The sequence below is a fragment of the Fukomys damarensis genome, unplaced genomic scaffold (genome assembly GCF_012274545.1).
Source record: "Fukomys damarensis isolate Sample0158 unplaced genomic scaffold, DMR_v1.0_HiC HiC_scaffold_17, whole genome shotgun sequence".
Taxonomy (NCBI): domain Eukaryota; kingdom Metazoa; phylum Chordata; class Mammalia; order Rodentia; family Bathyergidae; genus Fukomys; species Fukomys damarensis.
The window spans coordinates 8,731,430-8,748,172 of NW_022900929.1; the positions used below are offsets into that span (position 1 = coordinate 8,731,430).

The following is a 16,743-nucleotide window of genomic DNA, read 5'->3' on the forward strand; positions in this document are numbered from 1 at the left end:
TATATATAATAAAACTATAGATAAGGATATTAAGAAAAGGCTGAACAAGAGATCTAGGATGATGGTAACTTGGTGGGGAAAAGTGAAAGAATGACAGAGAGGGACCAGGTGGTGAGATGAAGTGATTGCCAAGTCCTAGACTTTGTTTTGGGAACTAGGTCTGGGTGTTTATTCCATTATCCGAAGTAGCTAAATCACTAAATCACAAATATGATGGATCATTGGTGGGGAAGCCGATAGTGACGATGGTGAGAGGGTGGGGACATCCAACAGGGGAGAAAAAAACTGGAGGAAAAAGCCTGGCATCCAGGGAGACAGGGTTGGCACAAGTGGGGAGCCCAAGACCAAGGTTCCATTATGATGACCTATGTCAGCCATTGGCATCAGCATTAACTCTTGGCACCGTGTGTGAAATTTCCCCGAAAGGCTCTTGGGGAGAAATTGAGCCAGATCATCACACTGCAGTTCGAGTTTGTCCTTCCCCCTAAGGACAAAGAATTGGAGTCAGTGTTCAGTCTCCCGTTGCTAACAAGACCTGGAGCAACAACCTCCACTCTTGCTCAGTGAGGACATCATGCTGAAAGCAGTGTCCCTCATCGGTCCTCCTGCGTCTCAGCAGCTGAGTAAGAATCCCACACCCAGCATACTCACAGCTTTATGATGTCTGATCCAAATATGTGAACCAATAAATAGCAGGTGGTTTTCAACAGGAGTTTTCCTAAGAAACACAAAGTGGGGAAAATAGAATATGTTTTTATTGTCATTAATTTGAGCATCAGTTAAATATGGATTTAAACATGAATGAATGAAGAACTAAGGTTGGGTGGTTAATGATTGATTTTAGTGTTTAATTTTAAGGGTTTGGTAATTTTAAAGTGAATGCGTCTATTAACATATCATTTCAGTCTAGGTTTATGTGAATTCCGCTTTTCTATATATGCTAAAGACCTCTACTTTATTATAAAAATAGAGTTACATTTTGAGTTTTCATTTTCTTTGTTTTACAACTGGGAATATCTGAATGTGGGATAAGATCTCATTTGAAGTTGAAAGAAACAAAAATTGTGTTAAAGTAATAATCTGGAATGTGGATCTACTGGAAATATTCATTGCTGATATTCATTTCAGGGAGAAGACTTCACCTTGGCTAGATTTGGCTGTTATTACCACAAAGATAGAAGACCAAATGTTACAGGTGCCTCTGTACTGCAATCTACATCAGAGAGCACAGATGGGGGCAGAACACAATTACACCTATGAAGAGAAAACTCTACATCAGAGAATACAGATGCATACATGTATGGTTTATATCTAGATTTCCCCCTAAAGCTTCATGCTTTGTTCAAATTAAACAATAACTTAGTACAGTAAGAGATGACATTGCCCAGAATGATGGGCTAAGTGTGTTCAAAGCAAGTGAATATTTTCAGGGTTATTAATGGCAATGTGTCTTTGACTGTAATTTCTAATTTAAATATTCACCATATGTTTTCATCACTTCATATCCTCAGAGCAAATGGCTGTAGGGGAAGATGGATGAACCCTTAGAAGAATCAAAGATGCTTGTAGCAAGACCTGTCTTGGTTTGTGAAAGTATCCTATCCTACAATCACTAATTTCTTGATAAAAATTAATTTTCAGGGGCTTACTAACAGCTGAGTTTCTTTGAAGGATTTGTACTTAGGGAGATAAGGGAAATTTAGAATCTCTCACTCTACCTACTGGTAATTAATATACTAAATGACATATGTTGGCTTGGCATTTCCTGAGCTCCTTTAACACCTAGTTTCTTTTAATGAGCAATTCAAGCATAATTAAGAAAGAATGAATTATTCAACTATAAATATAATGGAAGCTTGTGGATGAGCTTTTAACACAATACTAAAATGGCATAGATCAACTGAAAACTGTGCAAAGTATGTAAATAGGCACCTTTCTCAGAGAGATATACATTGTCACATAAAAGAAGAAAAGATGCTGAATATCATTAGCTAGCAAGGAAATTCAAATCCCAACAAAGAGGAGATATAACTTCATAACTACTATTGTATTCTGGAATAAAAGAAGTGGTAAGTATTGAGAAAGTAAAAATTTTGGAACTCTCATATAAAGCTGGTAGGAATAAAAAATGGTATGGCCTCTTTAGTTATTGGTCACACAAAAATTTATGCTCCAGTGTTCATAGCAGCACTTTTTACGCCAGCCACTTCAATGCTCATCAACTAATAGACTGATAAACAAAATGCTATGGCCATACAAAAGAATATTATTTAACCATAAAAAGAATAAAGTTCTGATGCATGCTACAACATGAAATAACATTAGAAACACACTAAAACATTATTCTAAGTGAGGGAAACTATTATGCTAAGTGAAAGAAACCAATCACAAGAGACCAAATATCATACGATCCAATTTATGTGCCATGCCTATCACAGACAAACTCATAGAGACAGAAAGAAGACGGGTGGTCATCAGGGGACAGGAAAGGTGGTATTTTGGGAGTGACAGTAAGAGGTACAGTTTATTTTTGGTGTAACAAAAATGGACTCAAATTCATTGCAGTGGTGGATATGCAACTTTGTAAATATACTGAAAGCCACTGAATTTTACACTTCAAATGATTGAATTGTGTGGCATGTGAATTTTGTCTTAGTAAAACTGTCAAAAATCACCCAAACTCTTCCTGGGGACTCCTTTTTGTATTGGCACATGTTTGTGATACACACTACTTACATTTGTTTTGGGGGATTCGATACATATGCATATCGTATTTTGGTAGTTTTCAATCACTGTTCCTCTTTTCTATCTCCGAAAAGTCTGACTTTTCCATTTTTTCATTTGCTCATATTTTTTTCTTTTCCCTTATTCCCTTTCCCCTACCCTTCCCACTTTTTTGTTTGTTTGTTTGTTTGTTTTTTGGTACCAGGGATTGAACTCGGGTCTTTGCGCTTGCAAGTCAGGCCACCAAACCACTGAGCTAAATCCCGGCCCATTCCCACTTTCCCTACACCTTTAGCCCTTTTCTTCCTATTTCATGAATAACGTGACATTTGACTTTCTGAGTTTGACTTATTTCATTTGACATTATGGTCTCAAGATCCACCCATTTTTCCTGCACCTGACATGAATTCATTCTTTTTTATTGTGACATCAAATTCCATTGTATGTACAGGCTACATTTTCTTTATCTACTGGGTGCTCCTTTTTAGTGGTGCTGTTGTGGAGAGTGTCAAGATGTTTGGGGTCACAGGACTCATAGACCCAAATTCCTACACAACTCACTGCCTTCTGACCATGGGGAAGTGCCTCCCTTCTGAAGTTCCTTATCTGAAAAATGTGGAAATGACATTGGCTGTCTTCACTGTAGCATCTTACATGTTTAGAGAATTCTGTAAGAGACATTAGAAAATAAGTGAAGGAGCAAAGCAGCTTGGAAGTGAGTTTGGAGTATTGCTGGTGTAGAACTAGCATAGTCTGGAGCAGAACAATTTAAAAACCAACATTAGATTGTCTTTGATTAACTTGCATTACTGGCTGAGAGGCAGAGAATGCTGATCTTCTTTTTGGTGAGACAAGAGGTATTTGAGTGTGTGATGTTTCTTAGAATTCTGTTTTGCTCAAGTCACAGCGAAGGACTGCAGGATTCTCCTTGCTTTCAGAGTAGGGTCATTTGAATCATTCTTTCCTCTGAGAGATTCTGTAATTATTCACTTGTGAGGCCCCTGGAGCAATGGTGGATGTGACAAAAGTTGGCCCACTGAGAGCTAAATCCTAAGATCTCCTACTATCCTCTTACACAGTGGCTACTCTGTAAGGCAGGTGAAAGGCAAGGATAGCCTGATTGGGGCTGGTATTTTTCATCTATAGTTTTCAAGGCTGATTATTTTCTGGTTAGGTCTTATTTTCAAAGAAATAGGATCAACATGGGTGCATGCACAGCAGAAATAGGTTGTCGCTGTCAGGGGCTAGATATTCCGTCAGCCCAAACCAGAGGGAACCTGACGATCATGATATAACTGAAGAAAAGCTTGGCATTAGCATATTGCTGTATCCACTTCTTTAAATGCTAGAAAAATGTAAATCGAGCCAGAACAGTGCTCTAGATTCTAAAGTACTATTGGTGCTCCTGCCTCAAAAAATTCTTGCTTAGCTTTAGAGGCTTAAAGTTTATTTAAAAATAAAAATTCCTATTGTGGTTTGCATGTGTCTCCCAAAGTTCCTGTGTTGGAAACTTAATCTTCAGTGTAACAGCCTTGGGAGTGGGGCTTAAGGACAAGTGATTGCCCTCATGAATGCACTAATGTCATTGGATGAGTGAGCTTCTGCAAGAGTGGTTGTTACAAAGGCAAGTTTGGCCCCCTCTTGCTCCTTCATTCCATACCTTTCCCACCTGTTCTCTGCCTTGGGATGGCGTAGCTGAGCGCCTTTGCCACAGACTGATGCCATACTCTGGGTCTTCCCAGCCTCTTGAATGGTAAGCAGATACATTTCTATTCATTCTAAATTACTCAGTCTGTGCTCTTCTATTACAGCAACACAAAATGGGCAAAGACACCGTCTAAAGTGAAGATTACGCTGTGGTGGCATGGCTGTGCCCAGGAAGGCACAGGAGTGTTTAGTTTCTACAGATCCAAAGAACTGGGACTTGAAATAACATAGGAGAAAGAAAATGCCACCATTCAAATGGACAAAGGAGGGTGGAAAAAAGTTCGCTTGAGCAGCATTACGCATTAGGTGCGCACATGTGTGTACAAATAAAATTTAGGACATTCCCATCTGTAAGTCACCTTCATGTTTACTGTTAATTCCTTTCTTATAAGAAACTTTTGAGGAAATGATCATTTTAATTTTTGTTTTATGGGCAAGAAAACTGGCGTGTCGAAAGCTTAAGATCCCAGGCACAGTAAATAGTCAAGCTGAGGTTGAAGTCTTTCACTCCAAGAGGCAGTGTAATTGGTAGTGCACATCTCTATGTACTAAGACATTTCATTTGATGCCTTATCTATCTTGGGTAGAGCAGGTGTTTTTATATATTAACTATTAATGAGAAACTTGATACGCAGTGAGACCAATTAACCACATAACACATTCTAGGCTGCATGAGGTGCCTGCCTCCTTTTCATCTGTGTGAATTTTAAACTATCGTATTGCACAAAAATAAACTTTCTGCACAGGTGACCCATGAAATTGAAGTTTTACTAAGACACGCGGGGCATAGATTTGTTGACCCCTACTAAGCATGATTCCATTAATCATTTTTCCATGAACAATTCTAAGATTCTTCCAATGTGTTTACTAATGAGAGCCAGAGGCAAGAACAGTGGGTGAAACTGAAGGTGGGAAATGCTTTGCAGAATTTAGAAAAACAAAACAAAAACGTCTTCCTAGACATAAGAGAGGGTAGTGTTTTACTGAGTGATTATTCTCAAGATAGTTTCTTACAAGCTAAGGTTATGTGTTTTATTATTGTTTAGCTTTAAAGGCAAAAGGTATACTTAAAATAATTTTTAAAATAATTGAGTGTTGATGTGTATAATTTCACTTTCTTCTATTTCCCATTATTTTGGCTGGCCAGACAGAAAACCACATGGGTTCAGGTTGGCACTGTGGGCCAAGCCCATTATGTTTTCTAGGAGAAATGCTCAGCTAGGAATAGTCTATTTTTTCATCTCATGATATTTATCAGCATTCCACGCAGTTTTCTATAGCCTTAAAATGGATACAATAATACATGCCCTGCCTTTATGACTGGAATGACTTTAATTTGAAGGAAGTGCCTCATTTCCATCTGGAGGTAAAACATTAATTCATAAAATTAAAATAAACTCAATCAGCCTTCTTAATCCATTGAAAGTGCTCAAATGAAAAGGTAGCCCATCACTGAAACCCAACTATCTGCCTTCCTTTCTTTGGTGAAATGCCAATTCCATTTTTTATCAGAATCTCACATTGTCCTCTCTTTTTCCCTGAGCTAATATTTTGACACTTCCTGTTTTGGGTTAAATGTGCCAGCATGGTACCCTGGACACTAGCAATCTTGTTCTATGTTGTTTTCATTTTGCTATTATGTAAAGAAGAGGGAATAAACTAAGGAATAGGGTTTGTACTCAGGCTTTTGCCTTTGGACAACACAACTGCATTTTAAAAAAGAAATAAAATCAGACTCAAGTACTAATGGTTATATAGTGGTCTATGACATAGAAATGGCAACCAACTAAAATGCTTAATGATAGCTGTGCCTGTGCTTTGCCTTTCCCCATTTGTAAAGTTGTAATAATATTTCCCTCTTTCTTTGATACAGAGATGTAAAAATATAAAGGAAGTGAATTAGTTCATTTTATGTTGCTGTTACAAACTACCTGAGCCTGAGTACTTATACAGAAAAGAGGTTTATTTAGAATTCAGGTTTGGATGATGAAAGTCTAAGATTGGGTGCCTCCCCTCTGTCAGCTCCTAGTGAGGACCTTCCTGTTCACATCACAAGGTGGCAGAGACATGTGCAAAAGGGAGAGAGCTGTCAAATGATAAAATTGGCAGCAAGAGATATTCAGAAGCCAGGCTTTATATATTTTTTGAAACCATATTGTCTGGGATGATCCAACTCCTTTTGCCTCAACCTCCCATGTAGCTGAGTCTACAAAGTGTGCACTGTCATACCGGGTGAGCTGGCTTCCTTTCTAACAATTAACTGCCTCAGGAACTAATGCTCTCCACAAGACCAGCATAACCCCATTGCAGAAAGATGCCTGTCATGACCTCATTACCTTGACCTGGACTGTACCTCTCAAAGGTTCCACAATGTCAGCATTGCTGTACTGGAGATCAGGCATCATGTTCCACATGAACATTTGAGGGACACACTCAAGCCATAGTTAGAGTACAGCACTAATATTTACAATATATTGAATGTCTAGAAATAGGGAATAAAGCAGCTAGAGACAGGACATTTATATGGTAGAGACTATAGAGTAAGTACCTTCATGTGCATAGATCTTACCAACCTAACACTGGGTGAAGAAAGGATGTTGCAGAGCAGAATGTATCATAGACAATGAATGGGAAAAAAAGCCTTTCCTAAGGAGAATTATGGAGAGAAGATGTATGGAAACAGAATTCTGGAATCTCTTTGAACACACACACACACACACACACACACACACACACCCTCACACACAGAGTACTTGGATAGCCATTAGTCAGCTTTGTATCACTGTCACAAAATACCTAAGAGAAACAACTTAAAGGAGGCAAGTTCTCGGTTTCACCTCACAACTAGCCAGCTCCATTGGTTTTGGTGGCAGCTCATGGCCCAGCAAAGCTGCTTACTCACAGCAGCTGGGAAGCAGAGACAGAGAGAGAAGATTCCAGGGTCCCAAAATACTTTTTCTTGGCCACAACTTCAAAGATCTACTTCCTCCAATGAGGCCCCACCCAAAGTTTCTACCACCCCCTGATAGCACCACCAGCTAGGGACCACGCCTTCGACACATGAGCTTTTGGGGGACATTTAAGATCCAAAGCATAACTAAAGACCCACAGGCAAAATAACAGCAGAATGAAGTATTTCCAAGAACCCCAGCATCTTCTTAGGTGCAGATATGGGTGTGCTACTACTCACTACCACAATACCTGCAGCTTATCAACATCTGTACCAGAGAAAGGAAGGGAAAGCAAACCCAAAAAAAGAGACTTCAGGCAAACCCAAGAAAAGTGAATCACCACAGAGCTGACAGGTATTAGCTAGAGCACAGCAGCTGAAGTTGGTAGGGGTTTTGCCCACAAGAATGGCAGGTGGGTTACAGAGGCTGAAGGTCAGGAACACTAAGGGGTCAGAGTCATCTGCAAGCTCTAGAAAATGACCCATCCAAGCTTCTGACCCAAGAAACTGCTGGATTTGGATCAAAATTGAGCTGGACAGAAATAAAGCATAAAGGACTTCCAGATAAAAGTGGACAGTGAGAAGAGTCAGAGAATCTCAGAAAGCAAGCTAACATATATTTTTACACATGACACAGAAACAACAAAAGAAAGAGCTCTGTGCATTTAGAAAAGATACCCTGAACCACTTCTCTCTAAGAGTTTTGAAAACTAATTTCACATAAAAATGAACAACAGAAATGTATCTAGGTCAATTCCCATACAGAGTTATTATAAGAAAAAAAGAATAAGGAACAGAATAGAATCCCTACAGATAGTCAAAGCATGCCAGGAAGTCATGCCAAAAAAAAGACTAAAACATAACATTATTTTAAAACGAGCTAAGAGGCATTAATAACATGATATAAGACATTAAGGAATAGCAGAAATCAGAATTACAAAAACTCAGGTATGGAATGAAAGAACTCAGGGAAGAATGAAAATTATCAAAGAAATGAAATTTAAACTGCAATGAAAACAAGAACAAATGAAAAATAATACATGATGTAAGAGAAATAAAAGGTGAGAGGAGGAACAATTCATGTTTTTTCAACTCCTAATTTTGTTTATTTGGTGAGAGGAGGAACAATTTGAGGATTAAAAAATAAATGAAAGGCTGGGCATGGTGGTACACTGGGTTCCTAAGTTCTTGTCCAGCTTGGGCAACTTAACAAGATCCTATCTCAAAATAAAAATGGTTGAAGATGTAGGTAAGTGTGAAGGCCCCTGGTTCAATCTCCAGTACCACAAAATAAAAAGTACTAAATGATGAGATAAAAGGTATCCAAGAGATAAACAAAGTACTCTGTCAAAGACAAGCAATGAAGAGAGTCAATATATGGATAACAGAAATCCAAAAATAAAACTTTCCTGAAATGAGGATATATAAATATCTCACCATATTTATATATATATATTTAACCATATATTTAGAGAGCACACCACATACTTGAAAATATCAACAAACTAAACAGCACCAAGACATTTTCTAGGTAGGTGACTAACCTTTATGGGAGACAAAAGAAGAAGAATATCCACGGAACTTCTAGGCAAAAGCAGTAAGTGACTTATAAGGATAAGAATATTAGGCTTTAAATAATATATTTAAGTTGCTTGGGAAAATAAATTGTATGCCAAGAGTTTTTGTATCTAGAAAAATGCTGACTTTCAAGTATAAGGGCACAGATGGCTGTAATCAACTTTCAGGATTCAGGGACTATCCTGAATGTTCCCATGAGCGCTTTCTAAGGCATAAATGTCAGGCAATGATTCAGCCATAGGGACATCCACTCCAGGGCAGGGATAAACGTCAATCATCTACTTGCTGGAGGAACAAAGACTAAATAAGGAGGGAAGGGAATGGACATTCTGTGTAATTGTTATTTGCTCAGATAACAGGGCTCAAAAATTAAAAATGGTGGAGAAATGGGAGAAAGCATATGCAAAAAGTCATTTTAGCTGCTCTCAGCAGTTATGAAGTATGTTAATGAGGGTAGTATTAGGACCGATAGTCTGAGACTGATATTTGTATAGTGAAACATAGGCAAATGAATAAGCACTGGCTATTTTAATTTGATCATTCACTCTATCCTTGGCAATTAGGACTTTGGAAAGGAGACACACAGACGTGATAATGAAGAGACTTGTAAAAATTCTGCAGTTTTGTGTTTGAATTTGAAGTGTTAGTATGAATTCATTGGATATTGTTGTAGTTTGGAATTAGAATGTTCCCCCAAAGTCTCATATGTTCAGAGGTTGGATTTTGGAAGATGAGTGGATCATGGAGGCAATATACTCATCAGTGAGTTGGCCCATTGATGAGTTCATGGTTAAATGTGCTGTTAGGAGGTGGGTCTTTGTTGGAGGGTCAAAGGGGCATGCCTTTGGAGAATTCATTTCTCTCCTCAATTCCTCATTTCTCTCTCTGCTTTCCGGCTGCTATGAGATGAAGAGCTTTCTTCCATTAGACCCTTCCACCTTTCTGTTTCTTCCTTGTAGCCAGCCAGCTGTGGTCTAAATCCCTTACACCATGAGTAAAATTAAATCTCTCTTCCTGTAACTTGTGGGTGCTGGGTACTATGTCCCAGCAACAGGAAAGCTGACTAATGCAGGTATTTTATCCTAGAAATTCTATATGTAAATGTATATACATATACTTTGCTGTTCATAGAAAAGACCTAGAATGAATGACTAGTCAGTAGCAATGAGCCTCCTTAAGCACACAGATGGTGACCTTGAAATAGTATTTCTCACTAAAAGGAAGCAGGGCTTTGTTGAGAAATAACTGATGTCAAGCCTGACACTAGAAAAATATAAGACAAGGCTCGGCCACCTTGCTACTCCAGTTCCTGGGGGACCTGTCCAAGGTCACAGCCACTCAGGAGTCAAACTGAGGAGTCTCCACTGGCCAAAGATGGGGTCATTTGAGCATCAACAGGATAATAATTGCAACTGACTGCAGCCCTCCAGGTATGCTTAAATTTATGAGTTCACTAGCATGTTTTAGAAAACTAGTTGATTACTTTGTCTAACATATTTCAATTAATAATGAAAATTAGATAATTGGAATATTCTAATTCTGTACCTTCTAATAAATTAATAAATGTTATATTGAGCACCAACAGCAGGTAAAACATCACACACACATAGGCACATGCAGGTGGGGGGAGGAGAGAGAGATTATAATCTTGCCAAAGTAATCAAGCAAGTCCGATCAAGGCTCTGAATCCAGCTGTCAATGTTCAGGAAATATAGGGCAAAGAGAACATTTATTTATACCACAGGGATATAATCAGTACAGTCTAGACTGTGAGAAACTCTGAAGGTAATTTTCTACTATAAGGAAAAGAAGACATAAGAAAAGTTGTAGATTAAATAGATTTAGAAAGCACATCAAAACTGCAAATAGTGGGCAAGACTGGTATCTAGGGATGCTCACTAGGGTGATAAAAATATAAAGTGCATGGAAAAAGTTACCATAAAATTCAGGACATTATTCTATTGGTGTGGGGGTCAGAGAGGTCTGTGGTGGCAGGGGCTATGCAAATGAGACTTCTGGGGAGGGCATCTATCTGTTATTTCTTGACTTGGGCTATGTTTCCAGGAATCTTTACAACTATCAGTTTGCAATGTTGTAAGCACAAACACTTGTATATTATCCTTTCCTAGTCTTTAGTTTTGAATTCTGAACATTTCATCATGTGAATGCATATTGCGTATAATAAATTCTCTGAAGAATCTTTGGTGCTATTGGCACAGTGTGTTATATAAATCAAAGATTTTATAACCATTAGTCCAGCCAGCTTATTTAACAGAAAACATAATGTAAGATCTTTGATAAGCTATCACTAAGTGAAAGAAAATTTGATTCTTAAAATGTTTATTCATAAAATACTGTTCATGCAACAGTATTTTATTAGGGAAATATATTTTTCCTTTTCTTTAAGCCTGAAAATAAATGTACAACTTTTTTGAGCCACTGATCCTTTCATTCTTTTGAAGACTTTGTGGAGATCCAGTTAACACCAATGGAATGTTCCAGATTATTTTCCAATTTGGCTTTCTAAGAATAGTTGTCTTTTCTGTGTTCGTAGGAATATGTATACAAGTAAACATAAAATTATTGATATTACTCATTATTCTGACTTGTTAGTACTTAAGGCATCTGACCACCGGCTAGGTAAATCATTATTAATGTGACCCATAAAATGACAAGTGGCCTTTCAACATTTTATTCCCTATTGTCCACAGCAATTTCATTCTGCCATGATGAAAAATAAATGTCTGGGAGAAACTCCCTGGAGTGCTACTATTTTTATTTTTATTTCTGTGAGTCCCATTAAAATATCAACCCACAGAAACAAAAAAATCCAATCTGTCCCACTCATGCACTCATGCTGACTCATGAGTGAGAAGACAAGCAGATGCAGTAGTGAGATCCCCTCTATACTTACCAGGCAAGTAGCTGCACAGTCTCTCCATAGAGGCCTCCACTGTAGAGTTGTGAACTTGAGTTAGCTGTGTGATCACAGACATCACCATCACACACCCTGCAGGGAACAGAAGGATACGTGAGCAATGTCCCACAGGAAGCAGGGGTAGGGGTCTTGGAAGGAAAGGGTGCATATGTCTTTGACAATATAAGCTTCACCAAAACAGAGCTTTTCTTTGCTTTTTGCTGTTAAGAATCTTCTGTGTGCAGCAATGCACTATGAGTTATCATGAAATGTGAAGGGCCATGAGAAGATTGTGGTTCTGGGGGTCAGAAAGTGGGGTGATCAAACCAGTTCATCACGTGATTTTTGTGATTCTGGGGGAGTAATTTAATTTTCCTTAATATCTATTCCTTTTTAGTCATGTGGGGAAAGAGATGATGTTTAAGTGAGAGTGCAAATAAAATAGCCTAGTCAGAGTAGAAGCTAGATATCAGCTTCTCTTTTCTCCATTTTCCTTCCCTTCTTTTGGTGGAACATGGCTTCATTATGAATAGGATCATTGCTATTATACCTAATTTCAGCCTATGACTCAGGGTTAGAGTTTTAATTTTGAAACAGTGGTGGAAATTGTCTGGAAGATCCACCACTGAGTCTGACCTTGTGACCTTGGACTGACCATCCAGTCTTCCTGAGCCTTGGTTTCCTTCCTATAAAGCAGGTAATGAAATGTTTCCCATAACACTGCTGTGATGATTAAATGCAATAATAATGCAGATGAGTGTGCCTGTGAAATCATATTGTATTGTAAATATTATTTTACCTCAAGCTGCAAAGCACATTGTTGATACAAGTACCAATACAGTAAGTGTCTGAAAGGAAATTTAGATTAAATTAGGAATATATCCCTTCACCTTATTCAGTATATGATAAGTTTGCATGCCCAGACTGCTAGGCTCAAATTTCTAGAAGTTTCTATTTATGTCTTGACTTATGAAATTGATGGGGAATCCCACATGTCCTTTTTCTCAAAGGTAAGGAATACTTTTTTTCTATACATAAGTGCCGCATTTGGTCAAAGTGTGTGAGATAAGAGATAAGAGAAGTGGGCACTTGTCAGCAGATTTTTAAAAAGGCAAAGGAAGAAGCTCCATGAAGAAATTCAGTAGAAGCTTTATGATCATAGGAAGCCTCAGATGCCTGGACCCAGCTTAAGACTCATTACTGTCCATCTGCTCATGAAGTTGGGGGCCTCATTCATGTACACAATATCATTAAAATAAAATTCACATCATGACCCTGAAGGGAAGGTGGCTGATAGCAGATGTAAACATGCAATTGGGCATGTCTACAAACTTCAAGCTAAATATTATGAGATGAGGCAAAGAAGCTCACTACAAATTTGTTAATGTAACAAGAGGAAGAGATAGCCATTATAAATATATATGCACTGAATATCAGCACACCTAATTACATAAAACAAACACTGCTGGAAATAAAAGATTAAATAAACACCAACACAATCACAGAAGGTTCCATTTTTACAAATAGATCAAGTAAGCAAAAAATTAATGAAGGAATATCATAGCTGAACCACACATTTGAACAGATTTAATAGATATCTATGCTGTTGTATCCTACTACAACAAAATGTACATTCTTCTGAGAAGCATGCAGAACTTCCTCCAAGATAGACATACTAGTCCATGAAGTCTGTTTAAATAAATGCAAAATAATAAAAATCATTCCACATATACTATGAAATCACAACACAGTGAAACTAGAAATCAACTGCAAAAAAAGAAGAAAAGAAAAGAAAAAAAGAAACCACAGAATTTTTACAAATACCTTGACATTAAATAATACACTCCTGAACATACTCATTGGGTCACAGAAGAAACCAAGGAGGAAATTAAACAATTCCTAAAACCAAATGGTAATGCCAGTACAATACATCAGAACCTAGAGGACACAATGAAAAAAATCCTAAGTGGGAAGTTTATTGACTGTGAATGTTTGCAAAAGCAGAACAGAGCAATCCCAAGTAAGTAACATAGTGAAGCATCTCAAGGTACTAGAAAAATAAACACTCCAAATCCAAACCTAGCACAGGGAAGGAAATCTAGATCAGAGAGTCAATTAACAAAATTAAAATTAAAAAAATACAAAAATAAATGAATCAAAGAGGCAGTTCTTTGAAAGAATAAACAAAATAGATAATCGCTTAGCCAAACTTACCAAAAGAAGGAAAGAGAAGATCCACATCAATGCAATTGGAAATTAAAAGGTGAAAGAGAACCATGCCTGCTCCCGACCCAGCCGCCATCGCTCAAGCGCCAGGAAGGTAGGCTGGCCCTGATCCACCGCAGGAAGGAGAACCACGCCTGCTCCTGACCCAGAAGCCATCGCTCAAGCGCCGGAAGGGTAGCCCCGCGGGAGCCCCTGAACCCCCATAAGCCCCACCCCCCACACTCTCAGAACTCCTGACTGTGCAAGTCTTTGGACCCACTCTGCAAAGACAGAGGTGGTCATCAAGGGTATTTTTCTGAATTTCCAACTTTGAACATCTTTAAAGAAAGGACGTGGGAAACCTGTAATAGAACGTTGTGGAGTTCAACCATTCAGAAGGATGGGGAACTCAATCTGGGCCTTGCAGCCCGAGGTCAGTCAGCGTCATGGGGTTCAGCCATCAGCTAACTGAGATCAGAGGTCTTGCATCCTCGCTCTGTCTGAGCCATTAAATGGTAAATATACTATATTGAAAAGTTTGTTCACTGCAGACATGTTCTGGACTGCTTCTTGATTTCAATTTAATTCAAATGATTTAAGGGTGATAGACTAGTGACTACCACAGGTGGTCAGTTTACAAGTTGTACTTGATCATATTGTGTTGCTGGTTGGGACAAAGGATTGTGGTTGATTTGATGAGCTGTTTTCTCTGATCTTATGAGGATGAGAATGTCTGTGGGTCGTTAGAGACACAGAAGCTAGGGTGCAATTATATCAGGAAGATTTGGGTGATAATCCAGAGATTAAACCAAGGACAGTCCAACAACAAAAATTAAAATGAGAAAACACTTAAGCAAGACACAAGGACAGACTTCCAGTTCACCAATGGCAAACAGTAGGGCAAATGAGGATGAAAAGGCCCATAGTGAACCACCAGGACACCCTGAACTCAAAGCACAGGAAGTAACAAAACAGATCAATCAGGCTCTAGAAAAATTTAAAACAGAAATAATTTCCCAGATAACCATAGAGATAGTGAGCAAAATGGAAGTTGTGGTTCAAGACTCTAGAGCCGAAGCTGACAAAAAAAATAGATGAGCTCAGGACCATGATAGAAGCCATGAAGGCCCAGCATAAGAAAGAAATGGAAAAAATAAATGCCCAACATAGGAAAGAAATGGAATCCATAAAACAGATTCAAACAGATATCCAGGAGATTAAACACTCTATTGAAAGTGTACGCAACAAAATAAAAGAATGCGAAGATAGGCTCTCAGATATAGAAGATAAGATTGCAATCAGTGACCAGGAAAAGAGAAGTCTCTTAAAAACAGTAAGAGATCATGAGAAATCGATCCAACAACTCCTACTAGATGATGCAAAGAAGAATAACATAAGACTGATAGGAATCCATGAAGTAGAAGGAGAAAATACAAATGACTTAAAAAAGCTGTTCACAGAATTAATGACAGAAAACTTCCCAAACAGAGGGGAAGAATTGGACATTCAGATAACTGAGGCATATAGGACCCCAACTAGCTACAATAAAAAAAATCTACACCTAGACAAATAATAATCAAGATCCCAGAAACCCAACAGAAGAACAAAATACTACAAGCAGTAAGAGAAAAGAAACAAATCACATACAAAGGAAAGCCCATCAGAATCACAGCAGACTTTTCAACACAAACCCCTGGGGCAAGGAGAGTCTGGAGTGAGATATTTCAAGTACTAAAAGAGAACAACCTCCAACCTAGACTAATGTATCCAGCAAAACTCTCTTTCAAAATGGAGGGGGAAATAAGACACTTCCAAGACAAAGAACATTTGAGAAACTACATGAATACCAAACCAGCACTACAAGCAATTCTAAACAAGATCCTAGAAAAAAGACAATGAAGGCAACAACACCAAGAGGCCCAACAGAGCAAATCAAATAGGCAAGGCAAGAAATTGAAAGGAGAAGGTGAAAAAGTAAAAAGAGTCAACAAAAGGCCAATAACATGTCAATAATAAGTCAGTACATATCAGTTATAACCAGCAATATCAATGGCCTCAACTCACCAATCAAGAGAAATAGACTGGCAAAATGGAATAAGAAGCAAAATCCAATAATATGTTGTATACAAGAAACACACCTAGTGCAAAAAGAAGCCCATAGACTGAAAGTGAAAAGATAGAAAACAATTCTCCATTTGACAGGAGCCCAGAAAAAAACAGGGGTAGCAATCTTATTTGCAGACAAAGTAAACTTCAAACCAAAACTAAATCTAGTATTATTGATGTCAGACAGTACTGTATCATACCTCCATGAATGTAAAATATCTAGTACCTGCTTTATGATACATAGTAGGGACCGTGCTTTATCAGAGCTACATTTAAAGATATTACTCTAGAATGTTCTCTTTCCAGATGATGATTAAGATGCTAATAGAAAAAATGGTGCCAGGTACCACAGCAGCAACATAACATTGCTGTTGTCTGGATATTATTCTTTTCTTTGTTTTGTTTTTTTTTTAACGGAATGTGCTGAATGTCTATAATTTTGTTCAGATGACTGCAGAACCTGGAAAAGCTGTTGCTGCTATCCATGCATAACATACTATTATTAGTCTTTATATATATATATATGTATGTATATACACACACACACACACACACA

General features: G+C 38.1%; 1 protein-coding gene across 1 annotated transcript in view; it reads right to left on the reverse strand.

Moving 5' to 3' along the window:
- Aoah (acyloxyacyl hydrolase) overlaps nucleotides 1-16,743 on the reverse strand; it is a 201,426-nt gene that overhangs the window by 159,508 nt on the left and 25,175 nt on the right. Inside the window, exons 3-4 of the mRNA XM_033764834.1 lie at nucleotides 11,874-11,969; nucleotides 652-718 (exon numbers count right to left, since the gene is read on the reverse strand). Of these exons, the coding sequence (XP_033620725.1) occupies nucleotides 652-718; nucleotides 11,874-11,969 (163 nt within the window). The remainder of the gene's footprint in view (nucleotides 1-651; nucleotides 719-11,873; nucleotides 11,970-16,743) is intronic.